The sequence below is a fragment of the Clarias gariepinus genome, chromosome 9 (assembly GCF_024256425.1).
Source record: "Clarias gariepinus isolate MV-2021 ecotype Netherlands chromosome 9, CGAR_prim_01v2, whole genome shotgun sequence".
Classification (NCBI taxonomy): domain Eukaryota; kingdom Metazoa; phylum Chordata; class Actinopteri; order Siluriformes; family Clariidae; genus Clarias; species Clarias gariepinus.
The window spans coordinates 30,064,253-30,091,688 of NC_071108.1; the positions used below are offsets into that span (position 1 = coordinate 30,064,253).

General features: G+C 37.0%; 1 protein-coding gene across 2 annotated transcripts; it reads right to left on the minus strand.

Moving 5' to 3' along the window:
* Positions 1–1,992: 1,992 nt before the first annotated feature.
* On the minus strand, positions 1,993–25,335 carry adrb3a (adrenoceptor beta 3a). 2 transcript variants are annotated; one of them, XM_053503271.1, is made up of 2 exons: positions 23,427–25,335; positions 1,993–4,768 (listed from the first exon to the last, which is right to left on the minus strand). In XM_053503271.1, exons 1-2 carry the CDS (start codon positions 24,707–24,709, stop codon positions 4,741–4,743), a joined length of 1,311 nt encoding a protein of 436 aa, XP_053359246.1. In that variant the 5' UTR covers positions 24,710–25,335; the 3' UTR covers positions 1,993–4,740. The 2 variants fall into 2 exon arrangements, with proteins under 2 accessions (XP_053359246.1, XP_053359247.1); XM_053503272.1 differs by lacking the exon at positions 1,993–4,768 and adding an exon at positions 21,503–22,320.
* Between the last annotated feature and the right edge of the window lie 2,101 nt (positions 25,336–27,436).

Consider the following 27,436-nt stretch of genomic DNA (forward strand, 5'->3'; position numbering starts at 1 on the left):
TAAGTTGCAATTGGTGTTTTGGCGAAAAGGTTTGTGTACAGTTCCCACAGACAGATTCGTCTACTCTGCAAGTTGGCGACGAGTTATCTGTCAGTTTCTTTAAAATGTTTGTAGCATTTAGTGTTTTACCGTGGCTAAGGTTCGAAAGTTTTCTGTAAACGTCAAGCGCTTTTAAACCTTTATTCACACCTGCATTCGCAATTCCCAGTTTGACTTGACCGCCCTTTGTATTTCTCATATATCTTAAAAAGTAGTTGTTGGCTAAATACGAAGCTGTTGCACTGTAAAAAGTGATATCCTTGCAAAGTGAGTTTAGTCAAAATAGTGGATTTTTCAATTAAAGGTATAACACAGCAAATATAAAATTATTAGGCCTGTTTACAGACAAATTTTATGAATTTTTGAGAATATTTTTTTAATTTAATTGAAAGATAATTTTGCTAGTTTGAAATAAATGCTTAGAATTTTTAACTTTAAAAGTTAGAAATGCAATTAATACTCAATAATCTAAAATAGATATATTTGAATAAGATTGGTTTAAGATATTTTCTCTCACTAAGATATCACTTTTTGGAGTGAGTATTTTTGTAGGTGATGTCATTGTAAAATTTAATATTAGACATGAATTTATCGTATCAGGCAAAAAAAAAATCTTTTTTTTACTTCTCAAGGTTATGGCTCAAGGTTTTATACATAGAAAAATTGCAAGGTATATAATCCTTAAATGTTCATAATGTATTCAATGTATTTTTTTTATACGGGGTCACACGGGTCTACAGTATTTAAGTGTTTTCATTAATTAATATCATAATATCAGTGAAAAAAAACGTACATTGAAATTTCTCTTTGTTTCCTTCATGCTCTTAAATTTTTTTAATTTGGTGATGTAACTTCCTGTTAAACATGTGACTTTTATACGCAAATATTTTGTGTTAAGGTAACCAAACCTAACACGATTTACACAAAATAATATAACATTTTAAAAAAAGATGTGACATTTTCAGTAAAATACAGTATACTTATAGTGGAAATGGACATATCTATTTTCACTTTCCATTCCTATTTTTAAGTGAGATATCAGTAGGACACAGACACACACACACGACACCCTATAGCCATGAAATCACCTTTGTAAATTCCTGCGTGTCGCCCCCGAGCAAGTCCTTTAACCCCCAGCTGTTCAGTTTTATGGTTTGGCTGTAATGTTGCCTCGACCTACGGTAAAAGCCACTTGTGCTAAAAGCCTAAGATCTTTTAATCTTTAGTCTTGAAATGAATTCCTGTTTCATCTTTAGTGAGTTCTAAGAAGGTGCACACACGACTCACGCTATCCCTCTGTTATCTTGTGTGTCTCCTTATCTGGACTTCAACACCCTGCCGAGTGCTGCAGTTTACTTTTAATGACCCCAAAAAAAAAAAAAAAAAAAGCACAGTTCCTATCTGTTTGGGGACAAGTTGTGAAATAGGTTGTAGGACTCAGCTAGCTCTGTGTTGTTGTTGGGTTGGGAGTGTTTGGGGTGGGGTGGGGTGCTTGGGTATGCTGACTAAGTGTAACCCAACAACGGCTCAGTTTTTATTGCGAGTACTTTCAGAACTAACTCCACCTATCCTTATTAGTCATTTTTCCAGATGGACATTATATATTTATTAACACTGGATGAATTGCATGGCAAAAACATTATTGCGATATAAAACTCTTCCTGAGTCCATGTCCAGGAAGAACAGTCTTGCATGTGGTTATAATTTGATCATATCAGGTGAATTGGACAGTGTTTTTAGAGACACCTTGCCCGCTGATGTGCTTTCCAACTGAACCGTATATTTACTTTGGAGAATCTGTACGTGGGCTACTGTTACTCAGTGCTCAAGTCTCAGGTGATGGACTGTACACTTCCAGAAAGCCTGTCTGTCTCCCAGTGTCTCCGCGTCCACTCTGTTTTGTAGTCGCTCCTTGAAATGTTCACCTGTCTGAGATGATAGATGAAGCTAAGCCGGATGTACGTTTGAGCTGAAGAAACTGCTAGAGTTGATAAAACAGTCATGCCAGTTTAATTCCATTATCACTGCAAGCTTTATCTGGCTTAACTTGGAGAACCTTGTGAGATTTCGAAAGAGAGCTTTAGAAAGTTTTTGGATTTCAAGAAATGCTTTTTTTTTGCATTTCAAGCATATAAGATTTGTACATTATAAATACATATATTTTGTTTGCGTTAATAACCAGTTTACACTTTTTTGCTTTCTTCTTTTATCCACTTTTTAAAAAATTTTATTTTCTGATTGTTTTCTTCCTTCCTTAGCTCCCTTCATTTCATTCCGTTTTCTTAATTGTTTCCTTACTTTAATATTGCTTTCATTCTTTCGTTTCTACCTGCTTTCCATTCCTTTCATTCCTACCTTCCCTTTCTGCCACTCAGTCGCTCCTTCCTATCTTCTTTTCTTTCTTCCCTCCAGACATGTAACTTCCTTTCTTCCTTTTAACGTCCTTCCCTTTTTTCACTTGTTCCTTTTCTATTATTGCTTGTGCCCTTCTTGACTTTTTACCTTTCATCAGTAATTTGCTTTCCTCCTTTCCTTTCTTCCTTCCTCTTAATTCCTTCTTTCAGTTTTGTTCCTTCCATTTTTCCATTCCTTCCCTTTCTTTCCTTGTTTTGCTTGCTAATTTCCTCCCTTACTTTTTACACTATCTTCCCTTCCCATAACCTTCTTTCTTCTGCTTTGTTGCTTCCTTTTTCACTGCATTCTTCTTTATTCTATGTCTTCCTTCCGTTATTTCCTTTTTTCACTTTCTTCCCTTAACTTCCTTTTACGTTCCATCCCCTCTTCCTTCATTCGTTCGTCCGTTCCTTCCTTTTTTTAAAACCAAAACACAAAAAATTGAATCAGAATCTTTAAGTTTTCATTAATTAATTTATTTATATTTTTTTATAGGGCTGCATAATGAATCATACAATCACAATCAACGCTGTGTGACGTGTGTGTGTATATAGTGGTACACTTACATTAAAATAAGGCATTTTTGGCTTCGAAGTAGTGCTGCTCTTCCAGTAATCTGTTCAAACGGTCTGTGACTGGTCTTATGATGGCCGTGTTTTAGTATTAAGGGATTAGCTTTAGTAAAATTCTTAAGTTGAACGGTTAAATCTCTACTAAGAATGGCTCATAACTCCAGGATTAGGCTTTATTTAATCGGTTTGACCACAATAACCAATTTATAAAGACCGCAATGATAGCATTGTAATAAATCTCTCTCTCTCTCTCTCTTATTTAACATTGTGCAGCCCTGGATATATATTTTTTTTACATCCTGTTATTTATACGCTTTATTAATGTTATAAGAAAGTCACATTGAACAAGGAATTATGTACACAGCTCGAAAGCAGTACAGATGCTACCGATTGATTCCTCTGAAACAAAACAAAACAAAACAAAAACAAAAACAAGCAAACAAACAAGAACTGTGTCAGAGGGCACAACAAATATCCTGAGATCCACAGAAATTGTGTCCGTCATTGCGTTTCCTATTATTATTCATTTTCTTTTTTCAGTTACTTTCCTGGCAGAAATTGAAATCTCAACGATTGCACCTGATAATGAAAGACCGCTGCGTTACACTAGAGAAAGTGTAATCAGTTGTTTTTCTTTTAATGTTAGAATAAATTTTAGGTTGGGGGATTTTTTTGTGTGTTAGTATAAAATGCTAGTTAAACAAAAGTATAATACAGAATAATATTGTTTGTCATGCCTCAGGGATTAGATGACTGAGGCTACACATCAATTTTTTTTGTGTTTGTGTTTGAACGAATTATTAGAAACCTTAGCAGCTCTAAATTCTCCTAGATTCTCCTTTTTTTCTTTTATATATATTTATTTATTTATTTTCCTGGAGGTGAGCTCTAGGGTTTTAAATTGTGTGCACATTGTGTTCGCAGCTTATAAAGGACTCTTTTTTTAATACAAAAAGAAGAAAAAAAACAAACAAACAGAAAAAGCTACCATACTATTAGCTATACATGTCAGTGAACAGACATGGACCTGTACGACATGAACACCTGTATCGTTCTTATAAACTCTTTGCACATTCACAGGTAAAATTGGGGAATAAAATAAATAGGAAATAATTTAACATTAAGTACAAAATTTGGTTTCAACCACTATTTTCCTATATTCTAAATGACAGACTACATCCGTTGTGCTTTAAAAAAAAAATCATAAAAATGTCGGGTGTAGGTGTTTGTGCGCCAAAAGTGTTTTTTTTCAAGTCCTTGCTTATGAAAGATAGAAACTCGCTGGGATGGATTCGACCTGTGAGAAAGTCTGCAAACTTTTGATTGCTTTGAGACTACTTCACGTCACCCAGATCTAACTTGGCTTCCACAAGCCCCTTGTAAATTGTTGTCCATCACTCTGACCCAGCTTAACTGGTTTGATCCAGTTTTTTTATTTCTTGCCCTATAGGCTAAAAAGTAATAGCAGCCTGGACTTGTTCTCCGGCGTGTCCATCCGCTTTTGTGCGTGAGCCGTCTCTGTGCGTGTCACCGTCCGATCAGCCGTTCCCATTCGGTTTATCTTGCGTGTGTATTTCATCGAAGTCATTTTGTGAGGTTGCTTTTGTGGCTCTTGTGCAGTCCTTGGCCTGCTGGCCAGAAAGTTTATCCAATCTTGGCTGAAATTAGCTTGCACTCGCATTCTCTCTTTTTCCTTTCGCTTTCCTGCTCTGTTTTTCTGCCAAGCTCTGGACTCTCATTCTCCCAGCCGCTGTAAGGTGGAACTGGAAAAGATAAATAGACAGAGATTTTGTTAGAAGTGTTGCCAGACCTCTTTTAATATAATCCTTTTAATATATAGCGTGATTCTGGCAGAAGTGTTCTTAGCTTTTTGTGAAAGCTTTTTCATGAAAATTAATGGCAAATCATGAACAGCACACAACACCACAGATCCTTAAACCATCTGTAAGTCCTTTGGTTTTAAATGTACTGTATACATTATAAACCAAACTAAAGTGCAGGCTGTTTTATATATATATATAATTTAAATATAATAGGCTATATTTATATATTAATATGTAAAAAAAAAAATAATAATAATAATTATATATATATATATATATATATATATATATATATATATATATATATATAATAAATCAATATATAATAAAAGATTTTTATAAAACAGCACTCCTGAATCCCTAGTACTAATATCCCAAATTCTGACATGTGCATGTCCTAATATTTTTTTGAGACTCGAAAAAAAAAAGAAAAACACACATGTATAATGTATAAGTAACTTAATAACAATAATTCAGCCAGCATTAAATTGTTTCCTTTAAAAAAAAAAAATCATAATTATAATAAGTATAACTAACTTACTGTAATTCCCCAAAAGATACAGTATGACCTCACAATGCAGTATTGTTCATTAATAAAGCTAGAGGGCTCTCTCTCTCTCTCTCTCTCTCTCTCTCACTCTTTCCTTTGTCTGTAAAATCTGTGGGCTCATTTCTTAAACGTCCATATGTATATATAAAAAGCCAGTTTTCTCATCTACTTGGCTGACTTGTTAAACTTGGCAAAAATGCGTGACCTGGAATTGACAGAAAAAACGCAGAGACACGCCCCACATAACTATGGCTTTAGTGCTACAGTTTAAAGGCTCACACAACGTTTAAAGTCCCTGTATCTAAGTGCCCTCTTACAGTATGTATCACTTTCTGTTTCAGATTATTTGATTTCTGTGGGTTAGAAATGTATCCACTCATAACTCCTGCCTTAGCCTTTCCCATAAAACATCCTGCCCTAAATCCGACTGTGTTAAAGAAAAGAAAACCGAGTAGCCCCAGGAGACCATTGCTTCCCTCGTGCGCTTTTCGTTTAACATAGGCTGTCGCTCATCTTTCTCTCCTTCATGCCATTCCCCTTCCTCCACCTCTGATCTCATCACCGCTCCCTTCATCACTCCGAATGCCGCAGATTCCGATCCTATCGCAGCTACTGTACATGTCTCCACAGGAACAGATAAACAATACCCAACGTTTATGTCCTATCGGAGGAAAAAGAGGGAAAAAACAAACTAAGCAATGTTCTGAGAGGGCCAGGCCCTTTACTTCAATCCTCCCGGGCTTAGGTGTGTGGTCATGAGTCCGATCGTAAGTGATGTCATTTTAAAGCCTTGTTTGTGCACCTGGAAAGCAAGAAAGCTTTTGATTGGCATCAACACTATAGTGGTTACACTTCTGTTTAAATCTCAAAGCAAAAAATAAAAATAAAAAAGTTGGATATTTGTACTTATGGCAGAAATGAACCTAGGGTAATATATTACATTTAAGTAATGCTGCAATAACTAATATATTTCCATAAGTCTATTAAATTAAATAGTCGTAAAACCTCAGTGCAAGCAGTTTCAGAAGGACACTCAGTTCTCTATCACTTGAAAATAAAGTTCAGTGACATTACTGTTTAAGCTCTAACAATCTTGTTTAATGATATCACATATAAAAATAAATGTTTACAAATACCACAACACCAAATCCTATCTTACTGTGCAGCAGGTTGGATCTCAAATTTGGAGTTCAGCTTGTGGGACACTGGTGAAGGAAAATGGCCAGACTGGTTTAAACAACGGTACCTACTTCCATGAGCAAGAATGCGTCTCAACCCGCCAAAACCTTCAAGCAGGTAGGCTACAGAAGGACAACACCATATTGAGTTCCAGTCCAGGCAGCCAAGAGAATGAATCTGAGACTATAGTAGGAACAGACCTACCAAAACTAGACAGCTGAAGACTTGCCTGGTCTCCTTCCAAATTTCAACTTTTTTTTTTCGTCAAAACTCTTGACGGTGACCTAAAGCCATTTATGTCTCTGTGTTCCGTCAAGGCAAATCTAGTGTCCTTGGTAGCTTCAGCCCTTTACTGAATTGCAGTTTGACATACATGAAATGAAACAATCCATTGCCGGCCCTTGGTCACAGTAACCTCAAGCACTGGTTGTCCACTTTATACAAACCAACACCAGTCCACTCTACTCCACTTCTCTACTACTACAGTAATTTCTCGGCTCAAACAATCAGATTACCCTGGGTTTGAGTCCCAGCTTAAAAATACCAACCAATTAATCATTTTGAATAATTGTTCTCAGTTGAAGTAAATGATTTGATTCTGTTCCATGGCCCGCTGCTGTATTTGGTCGAATGCGTCAGTGAGGTGTCAGACCCAGACGTCTGCTGATTTCGATGATTGATGGTCTGAAAATATTTGAATCAAGTCTCTCTTTGCAGTCTTGCCCATAATGGCCACCTGGCCCATGTCTAATGTTTCTTCATATTACCATTCTGCTAACTCATCTCAAACCTTTCCCTGTATTTTTCCCACTTATGCATTTCTGCTGCTGACTGTTTTTTCTTTTTTTTTCTTACAAGGCTATTCTTGGAAAGGCCAGAGGGATACCAAACACCATTGTACCCAATGGCCCTGTTATGAGGAAATAATTTAAAGGATCCATTACCCCAGATTTTTAAAAAATCATTTATAGGCAAAAACAGTGGGGCAGTTATCAGTATAATGCTATACCATTCATCATTCATCCATCTTCAGTAACCACTTTGTTACTTCCTGGTAAGAGTTTAGTTGATTTCTAGAGCTGCTACTCAAGGATTCGAAAGCATACAAGAAGCTACAGTGCAGGAACTCTAATCATCAATCCATCAATCCATCATCCATACCACTTAGTCTGTGTAGGGCCAAAAGGGTCTGGAGCCTATCTCAGGAAACTCAGGATACAAGGCAGTGTACAACCTGGATAGAGTGCCGAGCAATCGCAGGGCACACACAAAAAGTCTAAACTATGTGCACTTTGGAAATGGGATTCAGCTATAACTCAGGTCTATGGGCTGTGGTGAAAAACCAGAGTATGCAGAGGAAACTCACCAAGTACCGGGGGAGGATGCAAACTAAATGCACACAGACCAGGGGCAAAATTTGAACCCCCAAGCCTGAAGGTGTGATCTAACAGTGATAACCACTAAGACTTTGCAAGTTTAATTGCATTATCCTGGTCACTGTCCTGGATCTGGAGACGATCCTAGAAAGACTGGGTGCAATTTGATGATGCAGGCAGTATGCAGGCACATATTCATAGCTATAGCCAGTTACAAGTAAACAACTACAAGTAGAGGACATTAAAAGAACAAGTAAAGCTCCCCACAGTGTAACCAAAGCTCAGGATTGGTTCTAGGTGGTACCAAAATTAACCAAGCTGCACGACCTATTCACCACATTTCTACCACAAATAATCAAAAAAAAAAAAAAATAGGTCTATGATCGGAATGCCTGATCAAATCTAAAACACTGGCCTTCCAGGAACTACTTTAATGGCCCTTTCCTTTCATGGAAAAAAACACTTGATCACAAAACGTCTTTCTAATACTCCTCACCACAACAATTGCACATCAGAGGATCTGGGCTGGGAGTTAATGCCACATCCCTCATACAGTCCTGATCTCACTCCAAGGCATTTCCATATGTTTGGGTCATTAAAGGAGTTCCTGGAGGACAAGCAATTTAGATGTGAAGCAGGAAGAGGTGCGTTAGTATAGCAGAGGATTATATAGAGAAATAAAGGTTTAGAGTTTTTGAGCACACGGCAAGGAATTCGTCCTTGTGGATTGCTTGCATTAAAATATTTTTTTCCAAATGGTCAAACTTGACAATGCAGCTTTAGATCCTAAAGTCTTGATTCCAGCCAGACAGGACTGATGTTTATTTCTAAAATAAAATTCACATTCTTTAAAAAAACAAACAAAAAAATATTTCCAGTTCCTCCAGATAATGGATAGTACATTTTGATTAACAGGAATTAATAAAGGGTAACAGGAGAACGTTTTGTATCCTTCCACTAGTGTTGTTTTCGATATTGTGTAATTGGAATCGTGTTTACTTCCAGTTAGCTTTATGTATAATCAGTAATCGGTATTAAATCCATGTGTGTTTACTTTGCTGGTTTTATGCCCTGAATGTTGATTCTGAAAATTTAAAAGAGCAGAGGCAGATGTTTAATCACTGGTTTAATCTTTTTTTTTTTTTTTTTTTTTAATCTTGCTCAGTGAGCAGTAAAGGAAAGAAGCGTATAATCAATTTCAACAGTTCGTCTTTCGTTTCCCTCCTCACAGTTAATTACAACTCTACCAAACACAAGCTGAACTGGATCGAATCATTTCATTGGAGATTTTCCACTAGCTTTGACTCCTTCGTGGTTCCTTTCCTCTTTGTTTTTCTTATTAAGATTTAAATTTATGACCTGGGGAAAAAAATGACAGATTACACTGTCACTATCCTGTTACACCACTAAACCAGATACATATTAATGCAAATCTGACAGGTGAAGGGTCCACAAATACAGCATAATGGACTCAATTGAGGTCTCTACGGAATTCAAATACCTTGCACATTCACGATTTTTATCTTTTTGCATAAAACTATATAAAACGACATACACAAGGAACACAAGTGGCATTAGATGATTTGCATAGTGAAGGTTATAGAACAATCATATTTTAATCCAGCTATTTTTTTTTTTAGAACAGAATCTAAAAAGACCAGATGTGTACTGTATATCTTGAGCATCTGTAATATACAGTATGGGGGGCGTTCAAGTCAAATTTGGCACTTGTGATTCTCATGAATGAAGGCGTAAAATCTTTTGAATGGACTTTTACAATACATTGATGAGAGTCTTAGCTGCAGTAAAACATTTTAATCATGCAAACATTTTAAAGAAGGCTGTACATCCGTGAATCCTGGCCGAGGTGGATCGGAGTAGTCATTTCCATGAACTTTCATTGAGTGAAACATCTGTTTGACGTAGAAACATGTCCCTAACTTGCTGAAGAGAACACCACTTGGTCATTACAGGAACTTATTGCCACTTCACCCATACAGTCTGAACCTCTCTCCAAGCCAATTCCACATGTGTGAGCCATTAAAGGAGTTCCTGGGAGGTAAGCATTTTAAAATCAGGCAGAACTGTCATATCTTTGCATTGTGCATTAGTGTAGCAGGGGATTATATATATATATGTATAAAGATTTCTACAATTACTCTGGAAGAAGAACATTCTAGAATTTTTTTTGATTACTACTTTAATGCACATTGACTTGAGCGCACAACAAAAAAAAAGCCTTTTGTGATCAAACCAGGTCATTTCTTTTCAATGGAGTTCCTGAGATGCCAGTGTTTTAGTTCCAGGCGGTTCAATCATGGGTCCAGTGTTCTGTTATTCTTCACAATCAAATGTCCTGGATTGACTTGAACGCCCCTCATATAATTACAGACTCTCCTTACTAATTGTAACTTGATCATGCGAGCTGTAATAGGGTTTGCTTAAAGAGTAACTTAAATTTAGGTATGTGTTCATGAGGTCACACAGCCTGCATTTGAGCAGCATTGTGCACATAGCCAACCTCATACCTTAGATACAATCGGATGACTAAGAGGCTTTCTCTGCTAACTTCTCTTTCAAACATTTTTCTGCTATTGTTGGCGTCTCACATACTACAGCACCACGATTACTATACATGGAAGCATGGGATCAATTTTAGAGCATGTGTACAACAATACTCCAAAGAATTGTAAGTCATTTCTGGTAGCTATTCCGCATTCATACAATAATAACATTTGATTTGATTACTTGCACATAAATGTATCTAATATTGTGTGTTTGTTTTATTTATTTTTGTTTCCCCCCCCGGCTCATTAGACATTGAGATAAAGCGAACTCCTCATACCACAATCCAGTCCTCAGTTTGTGCTGCTCTCCATATGTCGTGTAACCTTTTGCCCTTTGCCTCAGTCAGGACCACCTTATGGCAGCTATATATTAACTTCACCGTGGGTGACTGCATGTGCCGGGAGTCTCAATAAACCTGTTTATTTACAGCCAAAACCACTGCCACAAAAAAAAAGAAAAATCCCCACCATGACAGCGCCTAAGGCAACAGGAGTGGAGCTAGTTCTTTGAGGTCACTTCTGCATTCAAGTTTCTTTATTGCATCCCTGTGTGACGTTCCAGTGATTTACTGAGCCCGTCATCTTTGACCACCATATATTTCCAGTACAATACCTGTCACATAGTACAGCTGAGAGGGAAATGAGCCCGTCAGTGTGTTAATGTGGGCCAACAATGGACACGGATGATTTATATTACATTAAATAGGTTCTCCATGTACACTGAAGGGGCCCGTCATTTTCCTGTAAGATGTTATTTACACCCAAGGCAGTGAATTGTGTAAAGTTTTTTTTTTCTTTTCTCACACAGAATGTAACTCAATGCCAGATTTCAATCAATCGATAAAAAAATAATAAAACACTGCATTTAGATCCCTTTCACTGAACGGACTTGTTTCATGCCTTCTCTGTGAAAGGAAATCTGACACAAGTTGCCCGGCTTTGCTGCAATCGTAGAAAGTATGGAGGGCATACAGTGGGATATAGATGCAACTGGGAATTGCATAGCATGTTATATAAATGTATTCCTGTCGTCCATTTTATTGTCTAAACAATCATGAGAAAATCTCTGACACATCTTAAAGACATAGCCATTTATTTACTGGTGCTCTCTACATAGTCCTGAGGATTTGGGTGCGGCATCATTTCTGTTGTTTTGAGGATTGTAGGAGGAATCACAGGGAGTGGTGAAAAGCAACAGAGTGGGACTTTCCGATGTGGATGAGAGAAGTATCGGACACCGAGATAAATCGTCTGCATATCTTTAATATTCACAAAGAGAGTTTGTTATTGTCCATTGAGGCTACACTCCACACCTATAAAGGTTCTGCATAGGAATATTTTATTTTTAAACTTCCAGTTTCAGTAGAACCCCTTTAGAAAGCTATGAACACTAACCAAAGAATGCTTGTGAAGTATTCAGTTAAGTGTAGATTGCAGAGAGATTACAAATCTTTTGTACCTGTTCGAGTAAAAATGTGAACTTTTATCATTATTTTAATTATGGAGTCTAACATCCGACAATGAAATAAACCACAAATACAAATCTGCAGCATGTACAGGTAGGAGACAAATCCCACAAACGGTTTACAGTGTTATTAATCTCAACTGTTCTGCTGTGATTGACACAGTGTGATTAATCCCAAAATGCTTCATAATGCAATTAATCTCGAACACTTTACTATAGAATCATTTCTATTTTTCTACTTTATGGCTAATTAATCCCAATTTTCTTACAACATGATCAGTCTGAAATGTTTTAAGATTAATCCCAAATGTTTTATAATGTGATTAATTATAAATGTTTTACTATTATTTTCAATTTTTTTGTACTACATGTTTGATTAATCTCAACATGCTTTAAAGGGTGATAAATCCTAAATGTTTTACTGTGTGAATAATCGAAACATTTTGTACCCATTGCTAATTAATTAAGTGCTTTACAATATAGGTAATTTAAAATGCATTGAGATTAATCGCAAGATGCTTTTATAACATGATTAATCCCAAATTCTTTAAGATAAGTCCAAAATGCTTTACTATGTGATACTTTTTTTTCCAAAAGAATTGATTAATCTCAAAAAGCTTGACAGTGTAATTAATACTAAGTAAAAATGTAACAGATATGTGATTATTCTGCATCTTTTAAAATAATGTGATTAGTCTGAAATGCTTTACTGTGTGATTAATCCCAAATAGTTCAATATTTGATTCGAATTCATTTAAAATATGATTAATGACGGATGCATCCTAAATGTAATTATTCGCAAAAGACATTGAGTTTAATTCCATATTCTATGTTCAATTCTTAATGATAGATAGTTATTAGATAGATTTTCCAATGGTTTTACTGCAAGACTGTTCCAAATAATTTATTTTATCCGGAAATAAACGTTTGTGTGAATGTCAAACCTCGTACATTTTCATGCCGGTTAGCCTTTAATCTAAAGTTAATTTATATGAAAAGCCTAAAACTGGGCTATAACTAAGAAATTTCTCAATTCCTCATTGTGCAATGAATGTAATAAAAATTTATGAATCTAGGACAGTTCAGTACATAACTATCAGGATTTATGTGAATTCTTTGTCTATGCATTTAACATTTTTTCCTTAGAACAAGGCTGTGCACATCAATCTTCAAAAGTCAGTGCCAGCTAATTCCTGATGCGTACCGTGAGATTCAAATGCCATTTCTTTCCCCGGGAAACACTTCTCAGTGGTTTCTGTCAATAATTCGATTGCAGTTAGCTAGCCTTGAGTGATTCACACAGTCTGCACACTGTGACCACTTTAAAACTGTCTTCTTCTCACTACCCCCTGTTACCGCACCCTAACCAGAAGCCAAGAATTAATACAGTGTTCTTTAGGTCGAATTTCAGCATAAACACATCTGCAGATTTCTTTCTGTCACAATTCTGTGTGCCCCGGTCTCGAAATAACCACTACAAATTTGCTTTGGAATTCCGACCAGTGAGATCAGTTGCTCCGCCCAGTCCAACCACAACACTGGAGTGTTTGACCAAGCTTTGTCAGCAGCTAAATGACATGTTACATATGCCATTGCTCCAAATTCACGAAAAGATTGAATAGGGCCAGTTATAATTTCAGCAAATGTCAAAGTAAAGTGGACTCCAGGTGATTTCTAAATGAAATCATCCGTTTGGGGAAGAACGCGACTAATATGATTTTTGGTGCCAAACAGATCTTTCTGAAGGGGCTTTTGTACTACGACATAAAACAGAAGAAGTAACCGTAGTGGCAGCTGTCAACAAAACGCCAGCAGAATTTGGGAGAGTATTTCCACTGCTCTGTTTGTACAAAAACAGTCCCAAGAGTGCAGATTGCATCTTGCATTGTTCTTAACAGTACATTAACTGAATATGCTTTCAACTACAGTACTCTCAACTTCTGAGTTCTGAATCATATAGTATTGAGTGTACAGGTTATGCACATTTTTTTGGACTTTTATTTTTTTTTCCATTTTTTTATCTATTGTTATAAGCACTACACAGACAAAATCTAATTGAACTTTTACAGTTTGTGGCGTACCCTTGCACTGATGCTTACTCTGTTGTTTCAGCAGGGACGAATAGCTTCCATTAGGGAATCGCCTGGGCTGAGTGATCCTTCTCTGACTCTTTCCAGTCCTTACAGTCTTGTTTTTCGTTTGTACTCCTTCTGAATCTTATTTGGATCTGGTCAACAGAATTCTTGAACAGAATTACCAAACAAATTAGCATCTTCTTGTATATCTATCTATCAGTCCGGAAAATCAGATCACCCCCAGGTCAGATCGATAAGATTTTTTTGAGATAACTGAGAGAAACGCATGTGTTCAGATATCTTGTGTTTTTTTTTTGTTCTTATTCTTTATTTATGTCAGCAATTTCTTCAAACCATTTTATAAACATGGCACATTTTTCTAATTAAATTTAATCAAAAGTCAAATCCTATAAAAAAAAATTCATGCAGAAATACAGAACATTTCAAACAGGTCAACTTGATTGCGCTAAGCAAGAGAAACTGGAACCATGTAAACAGCCTGCTGTTGCTGTCAATTGCGATTGGGGAAATGTTTTGCAACAAAGTCGAAACAGTTTGTTCTGATAATATTCAGGTCAGGAAGATTACAATAGATGGATTTACCGTTCAAGTTCTGCGATGAGGTGCGAAATTAAAACGCTCGACTTTAGGTTGTGATTCTGATTGAATCCCGAGGTCGACAGATGCTGCCCACCTGAAATGTGTTAATAATTATGGCAGGTTCTGTAGGAAGACGTTTCTCTGGCATTGATCTACCTCGAGATCTGTTGTGTCTCCGTTAACTCCTGAAAACAGCCTTATGTGAGAGGCGTGTGCAAGAATGCTGAAAACATACACACTGGAACTGTTTTGCAGGGAGAAGGGGTAACATGAGGAACAGAGTGCGCTGCAGGTTTGTTTGCTGGCTATAAAACCATCATTTGATTCATGAGAATGTAAACAGAATATTATTATTTACATTACATTTAGACATTTGGCAGACGCTCCTATCCAGAGCTAAGAGCCGTCTCTTAGCGACTGTGATCAGAGTGTTGCTATATTTCTTTGTCCAACTCTAGATTAATTGCCGTAGCTTTTTTTTAATCACTTTTCATTACAGTGTGACTTTGGCATCGTGTTCCACCGTTGCTGTCAGGATCTCGGCTGAATCAGCCTTCCATAGAGCTGTCTGGTTTGTGTGTGGCGGTTGCGGTGGTGTGTCTAATTGTCTAATCGTGCCTTCGGGCTAAAGTCTGCAAAATGTATTATGTACTTAACACTGTAAAGGCCAGCAGGTGGATGTACTCCATGAACCGTTATAGAGGGATTTATGGTCGGAATTCAGTTTTATGCTGCGTGCCAACTGTAGCCCATGCAAAAATATTTCTCTCATAAAGACTTGTAACCTCTCAGGAGGATCTATTAAAGGAATGCGGATGTGACTTTTACGCAGTTGTAGTAGCACAGGTTACATTACCTTTAAATCTTGTTTTGGTACCGAGGTCACCTGGATCTGCCATTATCTGGGTATTTTGTGTTTATTTATTAGAATTTTTATAAATTTAAATAAGAAAAGAGAGAAAATGCTGCTGATTGTTTCATTGGTTGATTGATTTGCACACACTATATACGTAATAAAGCTTAATGTTTATATTTATAAAATATTTTTTTTTTTGCTTTTTTAACCGTAACTTATTGAGATACTTCATACTAAATAATTAAAATAAAATTTTTTAAGACTTTTTCTAAGATTTAAAAAAAAAAAACTTTTCCCAAAAAGATTTTTTCAAACCGTGTACATAAACTGTATATAAAACAATTCTTAAAAAAAAAAAATCACAGATAAAGGCACATTTCTTTAAATCTAACAATGTGCGCAAATACCAAAAAAAAAAAAAAAAGTGTTTTTTCTCAGGCTATTACTGTAATACTGGCACTTGCAAGTTACCAAATGTGGTTATTCAAGTTAATATTGGCTTGAATAATAAATGTTTTAATAGTGAAAGAAAAAGAAACAAAGTATAAAACGCAAATACTGTACAAATAAATTCATGAATCCATATATGAAAAAAGGTCCATTGCAAAAAAGCGCATAAACAGTGTGAGTTGACGATGATGTTATTAGTTGTTGTTGTTCTTGTGCTGTTCAGAACATTTTGTGACAGGTTACATCATTTCTAAAGCAATGGTGGTTTTAATGGGGCTGGGCTGCTAGGCTGCCACCCAACCTTCCTCATTTCTCATCTGGGTTTTGGGCCTGACAACAGCGAAATGATTTTGTGTGGGTGTAACTTTACAAGGCCCAACAGTGGCAACCCAGGGATGGGGCTTGACTCCCCAACCCTCCCATCATTAACCTAGAGCCTGAGCCACCACTGCTTCACTGTGATCTTTGGGTGATTACAGTCTCCTCTTGTTTTATTTTTACAAAGAATTTTGTGATTAATTGTTATCAATTTAGCCACAATCCTACATAATTGTATTTGCACTGTGTCATATAGCTCTTATATTTCTGTTTAATGAGAAATAAACTAATGCGACTTACAGCACACAAACCTTCTACCAGGAAGGTTAAAAGGTGAACCCAGCCAATTCTAGGTCTAAAAGGAGAAATAGTTAAAATTAGAAACTGTGGAATTAGCCCATGTGTGTTACCAAACCTCCCTCACTGTCATGCATGTCATCCATGTCTACGTGACCGATGCACCCGGCTCCTCTGTGTTGATGTGGGTGGTGGACAAATACCTTGATCTCTGTCTATGAAAATAAACCTGTGGTTGATAATCAGACACTCTGCTTCCACTGTAAGGTGCTGTCCTCTATCTAGCAAAAACACCTGCTCACTCAACCAGAGCAATAAAGCAAATTCACCCTCACCTTCAACACGAGTTCTGTAAGCGCTTTCCATCATCATGTTACCAAACATTCTGCAATGCAAGCTAGGAAAGTAATGACTTGCCTGCTCTTTGGAAAGAGAATTACAGTATGTCCTTTCCTTCAGTCTTTCAGTCACTTGGTCCGAGTGAACCGGCAGCCCCAAAACCTGCCAATTAAGCACTTAAGCATTGGAGTCACTTTCAAAGGCACCTAAACCTCTTTCCATCCTACGCCAAGGCACGCCTCGTTCCTACCTCAGCATGGAGACCTCCCTTGCCTCCTCTGATTACACAGAGCAACTGCAGACACCCCGCGCAATTTCAATAGACGTCCTTCTATGTTTTTGCTTCTAATGGGTGCTAATGATTTTATAATGTATCCTCTCTCTTCCAATCCGACAACTGTGATGAGAGCCCAAACCTGAAGTTAGCCTGTGTGTTTATCATCCAAACTGAAGTCTCTCTGGAGTTCCTTCCATGCACAGGAGCACGCTGTTGATTGGATCAATCATCCTTTTTTTTTTTTTTTAACAAGTCACATCTCATAAGTACTCTAACAGGGGTTGAAACCAGACTGTTTATTTTTCGAATGCAAATGAGAGCTCTGGTACTGTAGGGTAATGGCTAAAGGGGCCCTTGTCCAAATAAATAAGTCTTTAAATATTTATTCAACGCTGACCCAAATTTGTTTGCCAAATCATATGGAAAGTTACGAAATGTTACAGTTCGGACGAGGAAGCATTGCTTAGGGTTTGGAAAGCCATTAAAAGATTAAGTGAAAGACACGTTAATTTATCATGTATAAAACGTTGCTGTTGAATGCTCTAAGCTGATTGGCCGCAGGCTGGACTCGTTTCCTCTAACGGCAGTTTACCGTTTCTATGGTGACCTCTTTGACTTACATTTTTTTTAATGCTTCGTATCGTGAAGTGTTTCATTTTTGCCTTTTATTTAGCAGTTTTGGAAGTAGTCACAGCAGGGTCAGTATTTGGTAGTCAAAGTCAAAGCTGTTTGACACCAAAACAGCAAATCGAAACAAACAGGAGGCGATAAAGAGATAAAGAATTATTTGCCTGTTGAGCACAAACTAATGGCCAGCCTGCCACACAGATCCAGGCAGCTCATTTGGATGAACCCAGGTTTGTTCTTATGATATTTTAATGCCGTGTGCTTAATTTGATTATTTCACCGTATTGTCACACTGAGCGTGTTAACGTCGATCGTTCCAATACTTCTGTTTCAGTTATTTTCTAAAATGTTTATTATAATAATTAAGACTGCACTAGCGGACCATAGACAATTTGTTTGTTTATTCTGGGCAGATGTTCTAAAGCCTTACTTTGAATTTAAATATTTATAATTGAATTAACTATTTAATATATAAAAGCATTTTATAAATTCAGTTAAAAACATTTACATGAAAAATTAATAAATAATAAATAAAATGTGTTTCAATTAATAAAATTCGAAATAAACTAATTTTGAACTTTTCAGACACGGGTGGAACTTTTTCCCCAAAGTTTGGAAGTTTTCCGACACGGATGGGGTTTCTCAGTCCCAGGACAAATTGCACTGTTTTGTCTTATTTAAGAGCTGAAAAAAGTGAAGCTGTAACTATCTGTCAATCCTCATTATGACCGAACAGAATAACTACTATGGTAAAATAAAAGAAACAAAACACTTTGATGTGATATTACTGGAAAATATTCAGCATCAGGATAGTACCAGTACAGTAGGTGCGCTTCATGTAAGGCTGCATCACACTATCCTGTTGAATGCTGTCTACTGTATAACAGCACGTCTCTGAGTGTTTTATTCCCTACTTCTATAAATAATACATAATGCAATATACGATCATTCCTGGCTGTAAAGTTGAGCCAGATCACATCAGGAATTTGCTTAAGACACGCATGAGCTACAGGCGCATTTCCTTCAACATCATCTGATTTCTATAATGAACTTCATTTGCGAACGAATTAGGGCATGTGCTAGATGAAGTAATGTGTTAGTATGTTTGGAAGCACGGCGGGACGAAACCAACAGATTTAACCTGCAACGTCTGGGCCACAGGGACTGACCATTACCCCTCCAGCCAGTTCTATTTTAAACATCTCTCAGAAGAGCCAAGGTTCTTTTAAAAATATGATCTGAAAATAAGATCTGGCTTCGGCCCAGACAGCTGATTTTTAAGAAATTCCCCATACTGTGTTAATATCCTGAAGTATAGCATGACCTCATTGCTTATTCTATCTCCCTCCTTCCTTCTTCTCTCCTGTAACTGCCCAGTGTAGTAATCAGTGCATGGCATGTGTTGGTTAATGCACAGCATATGCGTTAGTGCACATGGTACAGATCGTGTTACAGATCATGACGGATTGTTTTCGCCTTCAAAGCTTTATCCTCTTTTAGCTAAGAGCAGAAATAGGAAAATTGTCCAAAATAGCTGAAATAGTCAGACGGAGCATGTGTTTGGTTTACACCTCGTTCTGTCATTATGATATACTGTATAGGCGAAGGAGGCAGCCTCTCTCAAAAAAAAAAAAAAAAAAAAGGCTTAACAAAAAACATACAAAGTATTAGTGTTGCACAAAGGTCTGCTTTACTTCTCTACTTCACTACTTATTAACGCCGATGACTTGGGTGTTCACTGTTTTTTGTTTTTTTGTTTTTTTCCTATCACACAGGAATCTGACTTCAGCGTCCAGCATGTTGAGTGTAGACAGATCGACACCAGTAGCTCGAGTCTCTGATCTGTTTGGAAAACGCCCGGCACCAAAACAGCGAATCAAAACAAACAGGAGGCGATAAAGAGATAAAGATTTATTTGCCTGTAATGTGTTGAGCACAAACTAATGGCCAGCATGCCACAGAGATTCTGACGGCTCATTTGGATAAACCCAGGGTTGTTCTTATGACATTTTAATGCCGTGTGCTTGATTTGACTCGGCGTTGGATTATTTCACTGTACTGTGACACTGAGCGTGTTAACGGCGTCAAGTCAAGTCACTGCACCAGCAGCCTAGGGATAATGTATTTTCGTTTGTTTTTTTATATTCATTTGTTCTAAAGCCTTACTTTGAATTTAAATATTTATAATTAAATAAACTATTTAATATAGAAAAGCAGTTTATAAATTCAGTTAAAAAAAATTTACATAAAAAATGCATTCAAACTAAATTCAAACAAACAAATTAAATACTCTTAAATATGATTATATAATATAATTTGTACTATTTATAAATACAGGAGAATAAGAACTAGTACAGCTGAAAAAATAATACTATTAATAGTCTCAACTATCTTCAATATTTCAGGGCGTTCCGTGTAGAATATTCTGAATCAGCTTTCATTTTTGTGTCTGTGTGTTTAACTGTACTGTGCTTATTCAACCAATAAGCGAAGGGCCATTAACATCTTGTTTGCCGAGTCCACGCTCCCCTTAGGTGGTAAACAGCCTCTCCAGAGAAGCGGAAGTGTTGTGGTACACTGATAAAGTTTATCAGTTCCTGGGAGTGCTTCCAAACTCACGCCAGTAAATACACTCGCGCTGCTCTGGAAGCACGCTAAACGTTTAATGTAATAGCAGCATTTCCATTCACATGTAGTCATTTTACAACTGAACAGTTTTTGTTGTTGAGGCCACATTCAAATAATCATACTTCCATCTGTGCATGGGAGTGCAGGAACGGCTTCTCGAAAAGTCTCCATTCATTGTTAATTAACGCGCAACATGCTCCTGGCTAGGGCTATAATCGATGACATGCACAGAGGTCTTGACCGACACGAATTGCTATTTTTGCATATTATTATTTTTATTATTATTATTATTATTATTATTATTATTATTATTTCTCAGCACATCAATCCCTCATCCAAAAACGAGTGTTAATAATCAACACCATCTTGAACCCAAACACTGAGCCAAAACCACTTTCATGGCATCTTTAGAAGTGTTCCTGCTCAGTGAAACACGTTCGGCGTGCTCCGGCTCTGATTGATTACAAACAGCAGCGAGCTATGCAGAGCATCCACGAGACTCGAGGTATTAATACAATGGCTGGCAAACAGGCTTTTAACGCAGTTGACACGGATGGCCTTTTGCAGTTCATAGCACTGATTTGATTTCACTCAGCACACAAACACTTGATCGTGGATGTGCATCCGGCTACTGTGCTTCTGACTAGTAATGTGATTATTGTCTTTTTTTTTTGTAAACAACAAAGAAACAAAACATCTGTAATATAATTCCATTGCAGGTATATTTTTTATAACCTACTCAAAGTTGACATTTAAACCAAGTGAGCATCTGATGATATATCATATACTGTATGATAAAACCAGATGTTCATCTGGGCCCAAATTGCAGGTAACATAATATGTGCAGCACAGTGATTAGATAATCAGGTAAATTTTTATGACAAATTTTTCTGTCATTTCTACATATGGAAAAAAAATGGTTCCCTCAAAATGGTTATTATCTTATTAATAAGAAGAAAGCTTATTTCTCTTTCAGACCTAGTGACATTAGCAGCCACGCTCTTATAGTTCTGTAACAAGTGCTTCATTTCTGTTTTAGCAGTGCAGTTTGCCAAGCATTGCAATTGTAATTAATTAATAATCAACACACGTTTAATGTTATGGAACATCCGCAAAACAAGTTAGCGGTAAACAGTGATTCCCTCAACAGCCTCTTCCACTTCCTCTCTCTCTCTCCCTCTCTGTTTCCTCCTCTTGTTACCAAGAAATCAAAAAGCACAAAGTCCTGTCAATCACTGGCACTGGAGACTCCTTCCAGGAATGTTTAAAAAACATATTGGTACAAAAAGCTTTATCGTATTCATAATCAAATGTTGCTAGTAGTAATAATAATAATAATAATAATAATAATAATAATGTCATTTAAATAACACAATTAAGCCCCATATATCTGAATTACTCTTGTTAAAGCAACACTTATAAAAAAAGTAAAAAACAATCAAAAGAACTAATTAATCAACAGTCATGTATCAAACAGCAGTGGACAATCATTCATTTATTTTCATTAAACAGTTTGATCTTTGTTTACTTTGTGAAAAGGTTTAAAAATTAAAAGAGTTTAAAAGTCTATTTAAAAAAAGGGTTTGTTCGAAATCCAGCTGCACATTTTGTAACGAAGCGAATACAGTAAAAGCGCTGTTTGTTTTCTTCTTCCCGTCGATTAAACCCAACCTCCTCCTTCCAGTCCGTGTGTGCGTGTTTGTGTGTTTGTCTATGCGTGCGTGTGGACATTTTTTCCACTTCATTTCAGCTAGGTAGTGGTCTCCAGGGTCTACCCCTCTTTAACATCTAAGTTAAAGCCTGTCCTCTGCCGTTCCTAGGAACAGCCTTCACTGTTCCCTCCTTCGGCAAACGAGCGCTGACTCAGTGGCATGGCTTGCCTATAAAGCTGAATAAATAGAAAGAATTACTATTTTAGTCGTTTGTTTGCAAAGCAAAACAATTATTCTGATGCCTGGGCCGAACATGAAGGTCTAAACAGTTCACGCTGATCATCAAAATAATTAGTAAGAGCTACGTATAATGTTATGAACTGTATTAGGGTATATATATTCACCTTTCTCAGCTCACTGATCAAATGTTTTCATCCCTTTAAGACAAATTATATGAACAAAATTTTTTTTGTTGTGGTTGCTGTTTTGTTGGAATATTCTTTTCTTTTTTTTTATTTCACTTTTTTTTGTAGACATATTGTTTTAACCCAAAACACAGGTTGCAAAAAGCTTTTACTTCTCAACCTCCAGTTATTATTATTATTATTATTATTATTAATAATAATAATAATAATAATAATAATAAAATATCTAAATTTCTACATATGTTTAACTTTTATAAAAATGCATAAAAACTTACTGGCATATTAAAAGTCATTAACATCTGTTAAATTTCTATATTTATATTTGAAAACATAAGATCAGGTGGTGATATTAACTCTCAGCCAGATGTTCCTTCTTGCCTCCTTGTCGGAACATTCCTTGATAAATGACTGTAAAACCCTGAGTTAGAAGAACTATCCTGCACTGGTGGTTTACTGTGTAGATAAAAAAAAAATAAGTAAAGAAAAAAAAAAGCCACCCAGAGGGAAGCGAGTGGCTGCTAAAAAACCACTTGACCACTTAAATGACCGCAATCATGGGCGTTTATGAGACTGCACTTATTTTTCTCAAGTTTGCTTTTTCAGATTTGACCATGAACCCCAATGTGACAAGTTACATTAAACCTTCTGTGAGTTTAAACACTTGCCATCTCGAAACTGCTTTTTTTTCCTACAGTGTACATACCTGGATTCTATATTTAAAATGTACCTTGCATAAAATCAAGCAAAATAAAATGTAATCACTGCTCAAATGCATATTCTAAAAATTGCATGTATAACATTGCATTTCTACATTTTTATATCAGTTTTTAGAAAGTGGTGTGTTTTTTTTAGTAACAAAATCATCACATCATTATTATAATGGCTTTGAGTGAAGTACAGTGAAAATATTTACTCACAACTCTGTTTCTGTTTCGGAGAAGTCGCTGAAGTGTGTGCTGCCGTTGGAGCGTGCAGGTCCCGGCGAAGGCTTTTCACTTTTGTAGCTGCTCTGACTGCTACCTAGACTTCCTTGCCCATCTTCCTGCGGCACACGGTCCGACTTTGTCCCTTGTGAGCTGGCAACCTTCTGGAAAGCTCCGTTCATGGCTACTTCTGGCAAGCCCAGAAAACACGGACATCGAGTCCTAAGTTCCTTATAAAGGTAGTTCATGCTCGGTATTTGCAACCACGGGCATCCTAGAAGGCTTTTGAAGGTTGTACGGAATTCTTTGCTTCTGCAGTAGATTATGGGATTGAGGCCGGAGTTGATGTAACCAAGCCAATTTAATAATCGGAATTTATCTGATTCTATCAGGTTGGGAAAAAAGGCGTTAATGATGTTGGCTATAAAGAATGGCAGCCAGCAGAGTGTAAAGCATCCCATGATGATACCGAGTGTCTTTAAAGCCTTGTGCTCTTTCACAACACTTAATCTGGATGGCCTTCGTCTAGAGGATTTCCGTCTGGCTGAAGAAAGACTGCTACTGCTTGGACTTGATGGTAGGTTGTAGTTGCCGTTGCTTGCCGCATTTTCATTCTGGAACCGCTGCCGGCTCTTTCCTATTAGTTGCACTTGCTTCGTAGCAATGATAAACACCTTGGTGTAAACAAAAATCATGATGAGCAGAGGGATGTAAAAGGAAATGCCTGATGATACAATCGCAAAACCTTTGTTGGTGATAAAATCACATGTATTATTCTTATAAAATTGTTTAGCAATATCATCATCAGCCTTCCAAATGTCAGTCATTATAGGTGGGAATGACGTTAAAGCAGACACGACCCATACTAAGCATACAATCAGTCGAACTCGCCACTTGCTAAGTAGCACTTTGTGGCGGAGGGGTCTTGTGATTGCAATATATCGGTCCACTGCGATCACACAAAGTGTCTCAATACTGGCAGTCACACACAAGACATCTACAGACGTCCATAATTTGCACCATATATTACCGAGGTGCCAGCAACCTGTCACAATAATGGTGCCACCGAGGGGCACCACCATCACCCCCATGATGAGATCCGCGCATGCCAATGACATGATGAAGATGTTGGTTACGGTCTGAAGCACGCCCGTCCGTGCTATCGCAATGATGACCAGCAGGTTGCCCACGATAATGATGATGATGATGATCACCACAGGAATCAAGAATGTATAATCTAAATTGATGTTATCAGAAGATGATTCGGTGCAGTTCATGATTATAGATTAAAAGAACATCCAGACTAAAAGCAGACTCTTGGTGTTAAAGTTAAGAAAGTGAACAAGCCCCAGCGATGAGTAAAATGACATTCCTGATATGCGTCACGGCTTATGTGACTTGGAACACATACGATTTCTTTTTTAGAAGTTGGGGGTCCGTCAGACGGTGGCTTGATTTGACACAGGCATACTTGTGCGATTTTACAATCTCAAGCTACCACAGTGCCTCCAAGAATACAACATATCATTCCTCTTCACTTCACCATGATTTATCCTGAAGAATTGTTGAGGTAAAGGAAAAAAGTTTATGCAGTGGATGTTTTGAAGATCTTGTAGATGTCTTGAAGAAGGCGAACTTTTGAAAAAACGCTTTGTGTCAGTTGAAATAAGTCCTTGCAAGACAGTCATTAGTCAAACGTGTCTTTACTTTTTTTTTTCGTGAAAAAATCTCTTCATTTATCCAGAAGAAAAAAAAGGCAGATAAACACTCATCTTGTAGATGCAGTCCATTCTTTTGGCATCGATGATTTGCTGTTACTGCCTTGAGTGCAATAAAGTGAAGGTGCTTCGTCTGCCAAAGCTCAAGGAGCATTGACACTCCTGCTCCGAATATACGAGTGAACTGTGGCACTGCACCCATTTGCTCTCTCTCTCTCTCTCTTTTATTCCCTCCCACTTGTCGTTTCCCCCACCTCTCTCTCTCTCTCTCTCTCTCTCTCTCTCTTTCTCTCTCGCGGCCTCAGTAGATGTAACATTCAGTGTGCAGTGTTTCGCTTGGGGAGGGGTATGTTCGGGGAGATGAAGACAGCTGTGAACTGTGTATGTGTTTGTTTCTTCCACAGCCCAATGCATGCACGACTAGTTAAACAAGGCTGGTGTGTCACAGATTATTTATCTTACTCTTGTTGATGTACAAACCACGTTTACCTCAACTTTAAAAGTTTTGCACAAAGCCCCTTTCCTGGAGTGATGAAAAAAATGATCTTTTCACACTTTCTGCAGTTTCTGCCTAAAGATCATTTCAGTTCTGCTGAATGTCTGCTTGCTACATTTTTTTTTCTTATTATAATGTATATTATATAATTATATAAATTTTGGCCTTGGACAGCAGCCACAGCTGTATGGACCTTTTCACCTGCTGCCTTCTGAAAGCTATTTTTATTTAGCCTTACAATCGTTTAACTAGCTATTAATCAGAAACTGTCACACCTGTCTGAGAATTTTTCAAATTCAGCTAACAACTGAACCTAATGTGCTTTTTGCTGATTTAACATATTTCATGTTTACCTTTTTAGGATAATAAAATTTTTTTTGTTTGAAAAAATATGATCCTGATTTGTTAGAAAGCATTAATGACTTTCCTACAACAGCTGCTCCGACTCTTATTCTGACTACAAGTGTTTATTACTGCGCTCATTGTAACACATTAGTGTTTCCATCGTAGCAGCTAAGACAAAAGATTTGTATGAGGGACGCTCAAAAAGAACGTAAACAGATTTTTAAAATGTGAGTAATTGTTTCTTTATCAGTGTATCAGGCCCTGTCGCCACTCACTGTCGGCACACACTGTTGGCGCTCATTGTCGCCGTTCATTGTCGGCACTTTGTACTAGTCAGGCGTAAAGCTGCGAGCTCGTTTTTAGGCTATAGTACAGAACTAACCTGGACAACACACTGTAATACCTGACAGATCACAAATATTTAAAGAATTTCATTATTTCCCACTGCTACCGCTAACTAATTGGCTAACATACTGTATACTGACAAGCAATTCAAGCAAATTAAGCAATTAACTAATGTAACATGGGAGGATGATGGATATCAGCAGTGCTGTAATGTGATAGTAGGTGCAAGGACGCAGCCTGAACTTGAGTGATATTGATTTTATACTGTACACGTATTTATTATCAACAGATTATGATTCGTTTGTTTATTTAACCAGTTATCTTGCTCCACCAACATACATCATTCCTCGACTGGCAGAATTTATTAACCAGAACTGCCAACTAAAAGTTAGAGTAATTACCAGGGGTAAAAGTAGTTTTAAATTCTTACCAGTACGAAAGTGTCAAAAGGTGAGGAGAATAAACCATGGAGGTGGTGGACAGACCTGTACATCTTGGAAATCTTTTCCTTTTATTTCCACTTATTACACTTGAATATATCAGCTTTGTTAACTTCCAGGTTCCAGAGGTAAATCCCAAATAGCATTAAATGATAAACTAGTGCGTTATGTCAGGTGTACATTTCATTGTCACACACACCAAGTTGGGGCCTTGATTAGCGGTTACAGTGGGATTGAGGATTCAGCTTTATGTTAAAAGCTAGATAGCTTTGTGCACCTTAGTGTAATTAACAATTGTAAAACATGTGACATGCAGAGTCATACAGTGCATACAGTTTAATACTCCAGTTTTGTTATCGCTGCCCGTGGAAGGACAGATGACTCAGTCATGATTGTATGTTCGGAACTATGATTGCATAAAAGTATGACTCAAATCATTAGCATTTGCTTGGTATGAGAGGAATAAAACACTCAGACTGTACCTGGCCACACCCTGTCACCTCATTCGTTCATTGATTATTTTGGTATAACAGTCAACTTCTATTTATTCACAATAATTAATATTAATGTTACATGTATATAAAGTAATACTACTAATAATACTAATAGTGCATGTCTACATAAAATACATCATATTCTTAACATATATCTTAGCAAGAT